At 46.5% G+C, this 16,981-nt stretch overlaps 1 protein-coding gene across 4 annotated transcripts in view; it reads left to right on the top strand.

Moving 5' to 3' along the window:
• The window catches only part of MACROD1 (mono-ADP ribosylhydrolase 1), a 324,726-nt gene that overhangs the window by 214,759 nt on the left and 92,986 nt on the right, over window positions 1–16,981 (top strand). For 3 of the 4 annotated variants that reach the window (XM_082202832.1, XM_082202835.1, XM_082202834.1), the window contains exon 4: window positions 14,845–14,874. The exons of the other annotated variant lie outside the window; for it this stretch is intronic. In XM_082202832.1, coding sequence (XP_082058958.1) covers window positions 14,845–14,874 — 30 coding nt within the window. The remainder of the gene's footprint in view (window positions 1–14,844; window positions 14,875–16,981) is intronic. 4 annotated transcript variants of the gene reach the window in all.

Genomic DNA, 16,981 nt, shown 5'->3' on the forward strand with positions numbered 1-16,981 from the left:
TTGTTTGCCGGCAGGGGCAGTTAGATGGCATCGCTATCCGACACTTTTCAGGGCATTTTCTATTTTCTAATCACACAAAAATTATACATTTATTGTGCATGATCACTAAATCACGATTAGTTGAACAACCTGAGTTTGCAAGCAAGTGGCTGAATCTCACCCCCAAAACAGTGGTAGCTAGGAACGGGTGGATCTGTCAATTCTGGTTTCTCATTTATCTAGACATGTGCAGTTCTCCACATTTCCACATCAGTTTGATATTTGCTTTTTAAATGATGAAGCATCTTAGTGTAATTTTCTCCCTATATGCATATTTTTGTATGCAATTTAGCCTAATATGCACATTTTCCAAAAACAATTCCTCCTCGTATACTGCAATTGTGATATGTTATTTTCACTAATGTACGCATGTATATGTACATTTTGCCCTCATATATGTATTTTTGTACACATTACTTGGCTGGAGGACTGCACTGCTAAATTTGGGAAAGTATGGATTTAGGACGGCTGCGTTTTGATTCATGTGTTTTTTCAGAAGGTATGAATTATGTACGTTTGCCTTGAAACACAAATCAAAATGAATTCTACCTCCCACCCTGCACCATCCCTAATGGCAGTCTGGAAGTGCCCTTGGTCTTCAAATTCCACATCACCTTCTGTGACCTCTATTCAGATACTTAGTGAGAGCCTGCCTTTAGTTTTGTGCATCTCACTATGACAGGCTAGACCAGCTGTTCTGCGTGAACTTCTCTCATGAACCAGTAGGTTGCTGCCTTCCTGGCTGCTGCCGCTGCTGCTGCTTAAACCTTGCGTACCCTGCTCTTTTGTTTGTGCAGGGCAGGCGGGGACTTTGCAACAGGTTGCATCCTCTCGGCATGTGCCCTCCAGACAGGGTGGAGCAAAGACTGCCGGGAGCAGGTGAGCCGCGGTCTGAGCAAACGTCTGCTGAAATTGAGTGGGCACTAGAGTGATGACAAGGAAAGCCTTGCTGCACGGCGGTTGCCCGGCAACAGAAACGCCTGATGCCAGAGAAGTGGGAGAAGGAGGAGGGTGCCAGGGAGATGGATGGGCTTTTCTAATACAACCGCCAGAGCGTAAACTGTGCGGTTTGGGAAGGAAAAAGAGAGGCGCTGGTCTACATATCAATAACAACTCTGGTACAGGAAGCCTGAGCTTGTCGGGCTCGGTGTGGGTTTCCCTGATGGGTTGAGCCGCAGGCTGTGAGGGGCTCCCTGATTGCCAGGCTTCTTTTATGGCGGCTTATTTTTGACAGTCACTGTTAATCATTATTGGGGCCGATAAACAGCAACACCACAATCAGAGCCAGGCCTGCCTTGGGCGGCAGATTTGGGGAGGCTGTGAGAGGCCACCAGAATGCCCATTATTTAGTTTATTTTACCCTGCAGTGGGTGTCAGGGGAAGGAAGCAGTTTTGGGTTTTCTGCCCCCAGGCTCCAAAATGCTACTAAGCAAAATTGCAAAGTGAGAGACTCTGTAGTGTTGTGGTTAGAGCGTCCTTCCCCACCACCCGATGCCCTCCAGATGGGGATGGGAGAGATCGTCAGGTTGCATTTAAAGTCATATCTACCTAATTTCCACTTTCTGGGGACCCCCCCCCCAAAGAACAGCCATCCTTTGACATTTGCATTTCTCCAAATTTTGCGGTGCTCTTCTCCAGCCAAGTGATGTGTACAGAAAGTCATGTACTAGAATAAGGTATGCACAAGAATGCATATATTCTTGATGACAGCATACCAAAAAAAAAAAAGCATTAGGGAAAACCACATTGAAAAATGTGTACATTAGGAAAAAGCACACTAAAATGTTGATGAATTTTCATGAGGATTAAAAGAAAAACACAAGCAAACATTTATGGAGATGTGGGGAACTGAATTTAAGATTAGAAAGGGGATAAACTAAAGTGGACAGATCCTTCCACCCCCATTCCCATTATTGTTGGACTGCGGCCCCATCCTCTCTGAGCATTGACTATTCTGGCTGGGGCTGATGGGAATTGCGAGTCCAGCAATATTGGGAGGCCAGCAGGTTGGGAAGGCTGGAGCAACACCTTCAGGGACATGTAATAGGTGGGAAGGGAAGCTCATAGGAACATGTTATTTGGTGGTTGTGGGGAGGGGATAATTCAGAGCCACCTGAGTAGCCATTGCTGGAGACGGCTTCTAGTGTGACTTCATAGGGCAGTGGTCATGCTCTTAAAGCAGGAATGGAAAATCTGTGTCCTTCCAGATGTTTGCTGGACTACAACTCCCATAATTCCTTGACTTTGAGCATGCTGGTTGGGGCTTATGGGAATTGGTGTCCAGCAATGCCATTGAACTACAACTTCCATCATTCCTGGCTGTTGGGCATGCTTGGCTAGGGCTGATGGGAATCGCAATGCAACAATATCTGGAGGCGTTGGGTTAGAGTCGCAGACTAGGGCTGAAGAGACTCAGCTTTCAAATCCCCATACAGACACGAAGCCCACAGGATAACTTTGGGCCTATGGATACATCGCAACTTACCTACCTCTCAGGGTTGTTGTGAAAATATAAAAAGGGGGAAAGGGGAAGAGAGAGTGTGGGGAGGATTGCAGCCCAAGTAAGGCAGTGATGTATGGTGGCTAGTGTAGACTAAGGCCAGGAAGACCCAGATTCAAATCTCCTCTTTGCTGTGAAGTGCACTAACTAGGTGACTGCTTGGGCCGGTCATTACCTCTCAGCCTAACCTACCTCAAAGGGTTGTTGTGAAGCTGAAATAGAGGGAGGAGAACCATGCGCACTCCTTGAGCTGCTCGACAAGCATGTGGAATACTGATGTAATAAGCAATCCAAGCCATCTGACAGCTAGGGAGCAGGAGTAGGGTCAGCCCTTCGACAGAAGCAAAATTGTTGCATTGATTTCCCACTCATCCTCCTATGAGCTTTGGGGCAAGTGAACGTTATCCCTCACTTTATCCCTGCCTTTCAATCAAATGATTCTCAAGGCAGTTTACAAGCAAATGGTTGCAATAATACAGATGGGAGGCCAGGATTCAAATTTCCACTCAGCCGAGAAGCTCACTGGGTCACCTTAAACCAGCCACTGCCTCTCAGCCTAACCTACCACACAAGATTATGGATCAAATGGGGAGGGGGAGAAGTATGTGTGTCACCTTCAGCTCCTTGAAGGAAAGGCGAGATGTTTTCATTGTCATCATCCCTGGCTAACGGACGGGGCCAGAGTCCTTTAGTTCTGCAGTGACAGGGCAACAGGCAGTGGTTTCTGGTGGTGTTTGGGGATGGGGCGCCAGCTCCCTGCAGCTGCTCCTTCTCTGACTGCTGGTTGGCACCAGGGTAGGCTTCCCTTCCTGCCATGATGTTCCTCCTGGGGCGCTGGGGACGCAGCTTCTCAGTGGCCCTGGCCCCACAGCCGACGATTAAGGCTAGCATGTACGTCCCTTCTGCTTTCCAGTCCCCAGGGCTATGGGTTGTTGCAGCCACATATGTCTTTTCTGGCAAGGAGGTGGGGAAGTAAGCAACACCAGCTTGTGGGAGGAAACCTAGCTTTTCCTGATCTGTGTTGAAAGGCGCCTAGTGCCCCAAACCGGGGCTGGGGTCATGGCATCTTCAAAACCTCTGAGCCAGCACCAGGCCTGCTGGGCACAGATGCCTTTCCCACCTGTTGCCAGCTGAACCACAGTGTCCTTAATTAGCAAAAAAGAATGGTAGGAAGGTGGGTGGGGGGACTATACTGATCAACAAGAGTGCTTGGGGTGGGTGTAAGGGAGCTGCTCCAAAGCCACCGCAAAGGTAAGAGGGCCCGCCCGCATATGTGATTTATCTGTAGCCCTTTGCCAGGGGTGGCTGGTTCAGCAACCCCCTCGCTCACTCCCATTGCGCTTCCCTCTTTGCAGTTTGGGAGCAGCACATTCTGTCTTAATTAGCTGCTCATATTAATCTGGCAAATAAAAGCAGCCCCCGTGCTTTCAGACTGCTAGATTAATTATTCCCCAAGTGCAGGACTGTCAAGGGGGGGGGAGCAGAGAGAGAGAGATGGAGCGGGGAGGAAGTTGGGTTTGTGCAGAGGGGGGCAAAAAAGTCGAGGGCTTGATAATGCACAACTCTGTGTTGGCTTGCCATGTGGCTGAATGAAGGAACGGGGGAGAAATCTGTTCCAGGTTACATTCCGAAGTGAATCTGTCTTAATTTTCACTTTCCAAAGCAACGGGTGAACCGAAACACAGCTATCCTTGGAAATTCACACCTCTCCGGATTTTGCAATGCAGTTCCCCAACCAAAAAACTGTGTACATTGGAGGAAAGAGTATATAAAAATGTGTGTGTGTGTCAGTGAAAATAAGCCACTCAGATGTATCATACTACAGGAAATTGGTTGCAGAAATGTGCCTAGGAGGAGAAACACACACTAAAATGCTGGTGAATTTTGTGATTTTTTTTAAAATTGCAAACTGATGTGGAAATGTGGCAAACATAACTTAAGGTTGGAAAAATGAGAAAAGGAAAGGAACAGATAGTGACAGGTGTGTCCATCCTTAGTGAGTGTACAGACAACTACTGCAAAGTTTTTCCATCTTATAGGACAGGGCTGTGGAACTCCAAGTCACTAGGCTGGTTGTGGCCCATGGCACATTTCTGTCTGACCCATGCTCTCACCACCTCAGCCATAATCTGCTACATTTCCATGCTGGGAAGGGAGGAAGAGAATCCTTAGGGGGTCAGCAGGTGAGCAGCCATGGGTCAAATCTGGCCTAAAAAGGCAGGCATGGGGAACATTTTTCAACTTGAGGGCAGCATTATCTTCAAGGAAAACCTTCTGAGGGCCACATGCAAGGAGTGGACAGGGCCAGGGGAGAAAGTGGGTTGAATAATAGATGTGAATGTTATGTGTATAAACAACAACAGCAACAATATAATCTACGAGCGGGAGTGCCTGGCTCTGCCTAGGAATTTGTAGAAACTACAAAAAAATGTAATTTCTAAAGGGATAGTACAATTTGGGAGTTTGGATCCGTCACGCTGAAAGCTGGGCAAAGTCACACCAAAGTGTGTCACAAGTAAAAATAATGTTTTCTTTCCTATTTTTTGTACGGCTTGTGCTTCTGATCTATTTTTGCACAGCAGTTTTCTTCAAGTTTTGCTGCTTGGGAGAAGCAAGAGGAGGAGGTATTCAGCTCAGAGATTCCACACAAATGTTGCGTCATATACACTTTCCAGCATACATCTGCAACAATACGGGCTAGAAACTTTAAATTATTTTCTTTCTTTGTAGAAAGGAAAGGAAAGAATGACCACTGTGATTCCCAGGGAGCTGAGCATCACAACCACTTCTGTGCTTGCCTTGAACTGCTGTATACAGAACTATTTTTACCTGGGTCTAGCCATTCATCTGGTCCTCACTCCTCCCTGTAGGCTCCAGTCTCCTTCCCTCCCTTCCCTGTATCGTCAGCCCCATCTCTTCCTATCTATTTAATCTGTCTATCTGTGTAGCCTCCCTTCCCAAGAGCCTACCACACGGCCTTCTGCTGTTCTGCCTGTCCAATCCCATTTACTCTCCCCGTATTTCTGCAAATCTCCTTTCAGTTTGTCCCAGGTGGTTTCCTTGATCTGGGCAGACACGGAGCAGGCCAGCTCACACATGGCTGCTGTACCTTGGCATAAACCCACGGGCAGTTCCTGACTCACACACGCACATGTGCCCCTGCTTATAAATATACCCTTCAACATGTGGACTCTGGCAAGTTTGTACACACACAGTGCTCTGCGTGCACGTATAGAGCTTCTCAAGCTTTTGTGCTTTTTCTTAAACAATCCTTGATTTATCGAAAGCCCTGATCAAGTCTGAAATTGTAGAATCCAGTCCAGCATCCTCTTCTCCCAGTGGCCAACCTTTAGACCTATGCACAGCACCAATTCTCCCTGCTTGTGACTCTCAACAACTGGAATTCAGACACCCACTGGCTCTAATACGGAGGTAGTATATACACATCATGACTAGTAGTCATTGATAGCCATATCTGCCATGAATTGGTCTAACCCCTTTGAAACCATCCAAGTTGGTAGCATACTGCCTCTGTTACTGCAGGAGAGTAGGTGGTCTTCTGGAAGGCCACAGAAAATTATGGACCTTCCTCGTTCTGGCAAGTAAACGAAGTATTTCAGGTTTGACTACAGACAACGATTGATTTATTGATGCATGACCATTCACCCGGGCATCACAGTGACCTGGAAGGGGCTGCGAAAAGGGGCAGGATAGGGCAGGGTTGGGTGGAAGAGGGCAGAGTGGGCTTGTGTGCATTCTGCTGTTGCACACGCTGACCCAGAACGTGCCCCCCGTGCAAATTGGGGGTTGCCGTTTGTGACATTGTAGCATAGAGCAACCTTTGCCAATCTGATGCTCCCCCCCCCCCATGTTTTGGACCATTGCTCTCATCAGTCCTAGCCAGTGCTGAGGCTAGATACTTTCCTGTTCTTCAGTGGGGATCCAACTTCACGCTAGCAGTTTAAACGGCAACATTTTTTTGCAAGATTTCTAATGAAAAGCTGAAGATTGCATTTCAGCTGACTAATTTTTTATATTTCTTATGTGGTTAAAGCTCAAATATAAACATATGCAGACGGAAGACAGCAGCACTGAATTCAATATGATTTACTCCTTGGAGCCTATAACCTTAATGAATTGGGTATTGTGTTATGTAATGCTGCTCTTTGATTTAGGAATTTATTATTGCATTTATATCCCACTTTTCCTGTATGCAGCTCAGTATGACCCCGGGGCTCCCTTCCAGCTCTATGATTCTATGTGGCATACATGGGGTTGCATCCAACTAGTTTTTACTCAGAGAAGACCCGCTAAAATTGGTGGACCTAAGTACTACGTAGCCATTAATGTGAATGGGTTGTGGTCTGAGATTCCCAGCTCTTCCTTGTCCCCAGTTCTAGTCACATTCTGGGCTTCCCTAAGTCACAGGGACTCCAGGTCATCCTTGGAGGAGGAATCCTCTAGCTGAGACATAACACGGGGTAGTTACCAGCAACAGCAGCCTGGCAGCTGCCTGGTGATTCCTCTTATTGGCGCCAGCCCTCGTGATATGTTGGGGTGGGAGGTGGGAAACGGCCTTCAGGAGAGAAATTATTTATTCTTTTTCATGTGACGCTCTCCTAAACCGAACACAGCAAAAATTAATCCCTTTCAGAAGGTGCTCTTCCGCCCCTCGAAAAGCGACAAGCTTTTTTCCGGGCCGCTGTCCACCTGGATGCGGTCTAGCTGGGGAAAGACTGACAACCTCAATTAGCTTCACAACTCGGGAGCCAGTGGATTAAGTGTTTGCTGGGTTGATTGACAGGAGCTGGTGGAAGCGCAGGCGTCCGTGGAGAGATGGGCTGTCTGGATGCCTGACGGAGGGGTCAGATGCTGACCCAGGGAGAGGCAGCGCGGGTGGGCCTCACAAAGTGGTGTGTGTGTGTGTGTGTGTGTAATATGGTTGTTGAGGCCACTTGTGTGGCACTGGCAGCTCGACTGAGAGACTGACAACTCAGTTAGCAGAACTAAAATAGGGTTTTCTTCCCACCCCAAGCTGCAGCCTCACCATATTTTACTTTTGGGGGTGCAGTAAATACAAAATCAGTTAACCCCACACAGGCAGAAAGGGGATCACCCTAAGGTGACCTGTTTATCCTGATTATTCATTCTGATTTGCTTGCACAAGGTTTTCACTGAGGTTAGGTTATGCAGTGGTACCTCTGGTTAAGAACTTAATTTGTTCCGGAGGTCTGTTCTTAACCTGAAACCGTTCTTAACCTGAGGTACCACTTTAGCTAATGGGGCCTCCTGCTGCTGCCGCTGCACAATTTCTGTTCTCATCCTGAAGCAAAGTTCTTAACCCAAGGTACTACTTCCAAGTTAGCGGAGTCTGTAACCCAAAACGTTTGTAACCCGAGGTACCACTTTATTTGGTCTTTGCTGAGCATTTGTTCTGATTCGCTTGCAAGGAGGATATATAAAACAATGAGCACCCATCTTGATTTGATTCACAGGGTGTTTACATGTCTTCCCATTAAACATTCATCCATCCCTCACTTTTCGGTGTATTTCCCAGTCACTTTCTAAACTGTAAGAAGTCCAGTTCTTTTTAAAGGGGATTTTAAAAGGGGGTAGGGAGACAATGGGCCAGTATTCACATTGACCCATGAGGCCATTTCCCCCAAACCACGTCCACCTGTCCATTGGCTGACATCACTAGCAGCAGCATCTGAAGGACAAGAGGCCAAGCTTACATCCTGCATTAGGTGTACCCAGTGCTTTTTTTCTGGGTGGGACGCAGGGTACACATACCCCTAAACATTTTGTGAATCTTTGTACTTTTGTCCATTTACTGTATTTATTTTCCCCGATTTGAACTATAAAATGGTGATTTTCTTGAGTCAGAATGAGAGTACCCCTAAACTTTTTTTTAGAATAAAAAGCACTGGCTGCTGCACCTCTTCCCAGCAGCAGAGGTTAAATAATCCTCAATTCAAAAAGATTCATTCCAACTCCTCCCTGATTCAATAAAAGGTTTTCATTGGAATCCCTTGTTTGAACAACATGGAGGGGGGAGCTTTTGTTTTAGCAGTGTTTTGCAAGGTGGTTTGAAGTCCTGACTTCAGCGCAGCTTGTAGGTGACTGACAGGCAGCCACATAGCATGGGCTCTTGACAATGGTTCCTCTGGGAAAGAGAGTCTTTCCCAGCCCTACCTGGAGATGCCATACCTTCTGTATGCAGCATTGGAGCCCTTTGCCTTGCTTCAGTCGCTGCTAAATCACAGTCAACGGGATTAAGCAGGGCCGTCCAATAGCTCTCTGCTAAGCTGTGGGCATAGGCAAGTGCCCAACCATGATGACCACTGACGCCAGCCCCAAATGTGCACATTCGTCACTTCTTGTCGTGTTTTTCATCCTTCAAAGTGCAGCAGCCAGGAATGGGAACTGGCTCCCATCAAAAAGCATTTCCTTTTAAGGGCCCTGCAGGGGCAGGCAGACGTTCTCTTCTTGTGAGCTGGATCCGTGGCAGGTCACATCTTTTTTTAAGGCACCGCTTGGATGTTGCATGCACCAAGTGAGGGGCACAAGCATGTAAATTTCCTCAGCAAATGGAATGCAACTTTTATGCCCCAGTGGAATCAATGTGCCGTTTGCATACAGTGGTACCTTGGACTAAGTACGTAATTTGTTCTGGAGGTCCGTTCTTAACCTGAAACTGTTCTTAACCTGAAGCACCACTTTAGCTAATGGGGCCTCCTGCTGCCACAGCACCATTCCTGTTCTCATCCTGAAGCAAAGTTCTTAACCCGAGGTAATATTTCTGGGTTATTGGAGTCTGTAACCTGAAGCATATGTAACCTGAAGAGTATGTAACCCGAGGTACCACTGTATTTATTTTATTGTCGCTGTTTTCATCCCCCCCCCCGTGCCCTCCCCACCCTTAGTTAATAAGCTGTTTTGAGCACATGTTGGAAAATGCAGTGTGTATGTTTTAAAAGCAAATGAAATGAAACAAAATCTGGTCATGCTCTCTTGTCCAGTTTTCAGACTTCTTTTAAATTGAAAATTCCTATCTTTAATTCATCCTTTCCCCATCAGCTTGTCTTCTGGAAATGCCAGTGATTGAACCTGGGACCTGTGCTGCATGGAAGGCAGATGCAAAACCATTGAGCTATGGTTCTGAGCAGACTTTCGAATAACTACCGTATTGTTTGCACCATAACACTCACTTTTTTCCTCCTAGAAAGTAAGGGTAAATGTCTGTGCGTGTTATGGAGGAAATGCCAACGGGTGGCATGCCTACGGATTTTCCTCCTCTAAAAACTACGTGCGTGTTATGGTCGGGTGCGTGTTATAGAGCGAAAAATACGGTACATGCAGAAATGATATAGAATTAGGCTAGTATAGTACTTGGTTTCAAGGATGCTCACCATCCTATCTGCTTTCCTCTGGATGAGATGCAGTTTGTCAATGTGTCGCCCTGAACTACATCCAGTACTCCAGAGAATGCTGGGACATTTTCTATGGGATACTCTCAGGCTGGAGAAAGTCGAATATGATTTCAAAGTGCCATTGCTGCTAAGAGAGAATGTTTTCGTGCCCTTGTTGCTTTTGGTCAAACAGGTTATATAGGTCCTGAATTCTTAATAATAATCTTGCACAATGTGTTTGAGCAGAAGCGAGGAAAGCTTTCAAACCACTCTGAAGAATTTGTTTCTTTTCATGAACCGAAGCTACACCCTGGGACACACACATTCCGCCCCCCCCCCCATCAACTGCAAATTCCAAGAGAAGATTGGTGGTGGGTGGAAAAGCCATTCAGCCCCATCCCCAGTGTAAGCTGGTGAAACGTGCTTGCAACACCCCAATTCTCATACAAAAGATTGCTTCCCTCCCTCCCCACACTATGACGCATTGCCAGCAATTCTACTCCAGCTGCGGTCTTCGTTTACTCTACCGCAGCCTGTCCTCCTCTGATGTAAAAGTCAAGTTATTTTTAAAATATTTTTGTTACGGATATATTTGCAAAAAAATAAACAAACAAAAAACCGGTGTGATACATGCAAGCACTGCTCCCAACACTCCTATCTGGCATGTTTCACCCCAAGTTTCCTGTTCTAACCAAATGCAATTGAGATGTGGGGAAGGGCTGTAGCTGGGTTGTAGAACTTCTGAGAGGCTTACTTACTGCTACTTCTCCTTTGCATGCAGAAGGTCCCAGGTTCAATTCTGAGCATCTCCAGGTAGGGTTGGGAGAGACCCCTGTCTGAAATCCTGAAGAGCTTCTGCCAAGAGTGTAGGCAAAACCCAATGTTCTGCTTTCTGTGTTGGGAATGCTGTAATATTATGTCGGGAACTGTCCAGCATTCCTGTGTTGGGAATGCTGTAATATTATGTCGGGAACTGTCCTGACATTTGCAGGTATAGGGCAGCATACTGTATGAATGAATGAATATTAAGAGTTTCAAGTCATGCAGAGACTTCTATGCACTTTCATCCAAACGTGCTCCAAAGACCTCTTCAGACCTTTGTGCTCAACCAAGAACAGCCAGGTCCACACATGTAGAACAGGGACATTTGGGGGGTGGGGCGCGCACAACCACTTTTGCTCCCTATACACTTCCCACCCGCAAATGTTGCTCGGACGCACTCAAACAGGGCTGCCATTTCTCCACAATGGGTTTTCCAGAGTTCTAAATCACACCTCATCAGTTGCAGCACTGGCAACTTAGCGTTCATGCGTGAGCTGTGTGCATATCTGCGCTAGAGGCAAGGTGCACTACCCACCTTACCCAGCTGAGAGATTTGATTTCTAAAGACCCTGGGGAGGGAGCTGAATCTTGAAGAATAACCATACCAGCCGCTCAGTCGCGAGAAAAAATTTAACAAGAGTATTCCCAGAAGCCCTGAGCGGTGATTCACCAGGGACAGGTTCCAGAAAACAGGGATCACCTCTCATAAAGAGGAGTGCAGTCAGAGTACACGTGAGCTGTCTTTTCTAAGAAGGCTTTTCAGCCCTCCTGATGGTCTCCTTGGGGAGTCTTCTGATCAGCTCCCAAGGAGCCCATAGCTGAGTAGTTGAGAACGTGTTTTGCCTTCAGAAGGTGCCAGGTTCCAGCTGTCTCCAGCTAGGAGAAAGGAACAGGAAGCAGGTGACCCTGAGGAGATGCTGCCAGTCTGTGTTGTAGGCAGCTCTGGGTTAGATGTGCAGCCAATCAAATCTGGCATATGTGTCAAGAAAAGGCTAATTCTGAAAGACCTGATAAGCAGTTTTCCTTGGCATTCTCTTGATGTGCTTCTTTCCTAGCTATTTTGAGACCCCCTCTCTCCATATGAGATGTAGCCCGTTGGCTGTTTACACACACACTGCGCTCTGGGGAGACTGACCTGAAGTTTCCATGCGTGCCCCTCCCAACCCGCATTACACACCTCACTTCTCCCAGCTCCAACCACAGCGGCGTGGATCTCCTGGCTAGGCTCCCTGGGAACAGGGGCTTATTCTGTACTGGGTGTTTCCGAGGTGACAGCAATCGTATGCGATGCTCCCGTTGCCAAGGTAACTTCTCGGTAACAGGTGCTAAACCTTCAGCAAACTGCTAGGGCATGAATGAAGTCTGGAACGGCATTTATTTCCAGCTGTAACTGGGGACAGGGGTGTGAGGGGGGAAACAGGGAGGAGATTTTGTCTACAAGCTGATTTGAAGCATAAACACGGCTTATCCTACAGGTTGCCCCCCCCCAGTAGCGAAAGCCCCGGGAAATACAGGGCTGTATCTAATGCTAGTTCCACTCAGAGGACACCCATTGAAATTAATGGGCATGACTTACCGTAAGTAGTGTCCAACTTCAACATAGGCTTATGCAAGCAGATCCCTTTCAACCCAGGGGTCTCCCAGTGAATCAGGTTTAGAGTATAAAAGTAAGCAGGGATGTAGGATGTGGAACTCACTTCCACAAGATGTGCTGCTACCTTTTATTTACCGTATTTTTCGCTCTATAACACGCACCCGACCATAACACGCACGTAGTTTTTAGAGGAGGAAAATCCGTAGGCATGCCACCCATAGGCATTCCCTCCATAACACGCACAGACATTTCCCCTTACTTTCTAGGAGGAAAAAAGTGAGTGTTATGGTGCAAAAAAATACGGTATTTGGCAGATTAGTATATCCACGATGTGGTGATAGGTGCTAGCCTGTGTTGGTTTCTTAGCTTGTTTACTTCTTTATTCTGTGTATTTGTATAGCACCCTTTGGCCAATTGGCTCAAAGTCCTGAGGACAGCATGATAGACAATGAAGGGGGTTGCTGCTGGACAGAAGCTCCAGCTCCTGGGGGCAGCTGAGCACTTTTGGGCCCCCTGAATATTTTTGGGGTAGGATCAGTATAGCCAGGTGCCTGTGGGGAGCTCACAACAGTCACATGTGATTCTCAGTTATTCAGAGGCACATGCAACCTCTGACAGTGGAGGTAGAACACAGCCATTGCGGATAAGAAGAAGAAGAGTTTGGATTTGATATCCCGCTTTATCACTACCCTAAGGAGTCTCAAAGCAGCTAACAATCTCCTTTCCCTTCCTCCCCCACAACAAACACCCTGTGAGGTGAGTGAGGCTGAGAGACTTCAGAGAAGTGTGACTAGCCCAAGGTCACCCAGCAGCTGCATGTAGAGGAGCGGGGAATCAAACCCAGTTCACCAGATTACGAGTCTACCCCTCTGAACCACTACACCACATTGGCATTGACAGCCTTACCCTCCAAGAAAACAATAAAAACAATATGAAGTTAGAATAAAAAACAAACACGAAAAGGGCAATCAATAAGACCAACATTAAAAGCAGGTGGTTAAAACAATGAATTAAACTTAGAATGATTTTCAAAATGGATTGAAGAGATTCAGGGAGGGAGAGGCCGTCAGCTGCAAACCTCCCATTACGAGGTGATCAGAATGCTGGGGGGTGGGGCAGCCAGCACGGGGAGGGATTTTGCCTTCATGCCCTGTTGGGAATCGAAGAGAAATTTGGTTTGGTAACTTGCACTTTCTGGAGCAGTAAATGAACTGAAATGCAGCCATCCTTTGAAACCCAGACTTCTACAAATCTTGCAGTGCAGTTCTCTAGCCAATTAAAATGGACAAGAATGCATAAAGTGCACATTAAAATGCATATATTAAGCAAAATAAAGGAAAAAATGCATTGTAGATGGGGAAATTGATTTGGGAAATGTACCTATTAAGATAATTCTGCACTAAGATGCTTAATTTACACAAGGGCTTTCTGGGGGAAAATGCAAGCTTATGTGGAAATGTGGAAAACCGAACTTCAGACTGAAAAAATAAGAAACTGAGAAAAAGTGAAATTCAAGGTTCACCTATCCCTTTCCTCTAAGCCAGGGGTAGGCAACCTAAGGCCCGTGGGCTGGATGCGGCCCAATCACCTTCTTAATCCGGCCCACGGACGTTCTGGGAATTGGCGTGGTTTTTACATGAGTAGAATGTGTCCTTTTATTTAAAATGCATCTTTGGGTTATTTGTGAGGCATAGGAATTCATTCATTTATTTTTCAAAATATAGTCCGGCCCACCACATGGTCTGAGGGACGGTGGACCGGCCCACAGCTGAAAAAGGTTGCTGACCCCTGCTCTAAGCATTTCTCACCAGAGTGTCCACAACTATGGTCCTGATGTCAATAGCTGTCATATTGCCCACCTGTCAAAGATGGCCCAGAGGAGTGGGGGAGATAAAGACCAGGCCTGTGAGGCCAGAAGGTTCCCGCCCCCTGGTCTATCTGTATATAAAGCCATCAGCAGGCTTGGCCTTTTACCAAGCGCAGAAGGACAGGTCTCTGCCCCAAGTGACTTTGCAGTCAGAAACTCGACACAGAGAAGATTACAGAGTGAAATGCGGTTGCACAAATAGCTCAGCTGGTAGAGCATGAGACTCTTGAGCTCAGGGTCGTGGGGCTGATCCCCACATTGAGGAAAATATTCCTGTATTGCAGGGGCTTGGACTAGATCACCCTTGTGGTCCCTTCCAACTCTATGATCCTATGATTCAGACAAAGGGATGAAGATGCTTTGACTTTCGGTACCTGAGTTCCCACAGGGAGATGGGCCTGGTAAGAGAAGCAGCTTGGTGCAAAGTGGGGGTGGAGGGGACTCCAAGGGTTGGGACAAGGGCTGGAGGGAAGAAGGAGCTTTCCAAAAAGCCAAATGAGTTACTATTGTAATGCTTCCCCCTGCTTTTTTTGTGAATGAACTAAAGTGAACTGGTTCCTGAGCAGGCAGCGATTTAATAACATCATCTTTCTCTGTGTTTTCTTTGTAGCTAACAGTTCCCTGCTGGGAGGAGGCGGTGGTGAGTCTCCTAATTGATACCTTTTTCTTCTTCACAGCATTCAAATTAATATCTCTACTGGTTTGAAAGGGAGGGGGAAGGAAGCACAGGGTGCTGGGAGTTGGGTACTGCCTGTGGCTGTTCAGAATACATGAGAGGCCCAGCTGGCTGAATCCCTGGAGAGCTGCTGCCAGTCAGTGGTGGACTAGATAGACAAGAAGCTGGACGTAGTATAAAGCAGAAGGTTGTGATCTTAAGTTCAAGAACGGCACAATGTTAAATAAGTATGTCTTCCACAGTACATAACTTACAGCATTTCATTACCAGGTGAGATAGCTTTTTAATTATTATTTTTTTAAAAAGGAAAAACAAATACTTGGAGAATAGGTCTATGAATCACCACTCAACATGAGGCAAAATAGAACCTCCATCTGCAGGGGCACTCCACCTTTTGGTGACAGCTGATGGAGTCAAGCAGTACAAGAAGGGGTAACCAACATGGTGCTCCTCCATGTGTCGTTGTCCTACAACATGTTGTGTTATGCCACACCTCCACAACATCCATTTTGTGACTGGCAACCCTAAAACTCTCTCAAAGTTAAAAATGTGCCCCTTGGTCAGAAAAGGTTGGTCTACTCTGACTGGCAGCAGCTCTCCAGGGATTCAGGCAGAGAAAGGTGTTTTTTCACCTGGCTAGGCAGAACAAAACAAGTGTTTGGAAAGAATATTAAGATAAATTTTGACTCTTGGTGTGTTGCTTATTTGTTCTTCTCAAAATGTTATGCAAACCAAAACACACATTCACTTTTCTGAATTTTGCAGTGCAATTCTCTAACCAAATAATATGCACAAAAATGCACATGTTGGGGGGAAATGTGGTTCAAAATGTGCACACTGATTAAAATAACATACAAAAATGCATTATAGTAGGATAATTTGCCTACAAAATTGTGCATATTAGTCAAAACTTCATATAAAATATTGATGGTTTTTTATGATTATCGTTTTTTAAAAACAATCAATCTGTAAATTGCTGGGGAAATGGAAAACACTGAGAAACCAAAACAAATCCAGACATCCTGAGTGCTACCCCACCTTTAAGAGTGAGCCCTCACAAGGCAGTTTACAATCAAACAATTGAACAAACATGCAACAAAAACAGCATCTGATAAAACCAAACATACAGGGAGCTGGCAAAATAAATAAAAGCCTGGACTAGATGTTCTTTAAAAGCTGAGTGTAGAGAGGCCAGACAGGGCCATTCAAAGGCTAGTGGGCTGTAGGAGATATGACGCAGGCAGGCAAACTGGGTGTTCCAAAAAAAACATCTATTGCTCCCCCTGCCCTCTGGGTCTTTCTGCCAATGAGAAAGTTCTAAGTTATTTTGTCTGGCTTGACATTGTGCTATAGAATATTCAATGGGGGAGGGGGGACCCTGTGGACCACACTGAATTTGGATGAGTAAGGGCCCTCCCACCCACCACCCACTTATGTGTCCTTTCCTTTGCCCTTTTCCAAAATGGTGGGCATTGTCAGCATACTATGTGCTCTGAATAAGAAGCCGCCCGCACTCCCCAGGGCTCTTCTGCAAAGGCTGCTCTCCATGCAAGTAGCAGGTTGTGCTTGGCTTTTGACATGGCACCTGGGAGGGCCAGCGACTCCCAGGATTTATCTGTAAAGCGGGGAGTGGAGGTCACGCTTGGCCTGTGGCAGCACATAGCTCTCCAAGATGCTCACGGCTCTCCAGGTGTTAGGCAGGCAGGTGTCCCCTGGTGCAGGTTGAGGTCGGCTTAGTTTTTGCTCACATATGGTACACAGACAGACACACACAGAGAGATGCACTTTCAGGAGGAGGACAGCTATGCGCCCTGGCAGCTGACATGCCCGGGATCACTGCAGCTGGTATGTCTGTGTGGTGTGTACACAGCCTTAAAACAAGAAATTAACCATCTTAATAAACAAACAAGTAAATAAATTCAAAAACAGTTTGTCACCAACAGTAAGCACAAATAATGCAGCCATGAAATACAGTGGTACCTCAGGTTACATACGCTTCAGGTTACAGAACTTTGCTTCAGGATAAGAACAGAAATTGGGCTCCGGCAGCGTGGCGGCGCAGGAGGTCCCA

The sequence above is a fragment of the Podarcis vaucheri genome (assembly GCF_965113315.1).
Source record: "Podarcis vaucheri genome assembly, chromosome: 16".
Classification (NCBI taxonomy): domain Eukaryota; kingdom Metazoa; phylum Chordata; class Lepidosauria; order Squamata; family Lacertidae; genus Podarcis; species Podarcis vaucheri.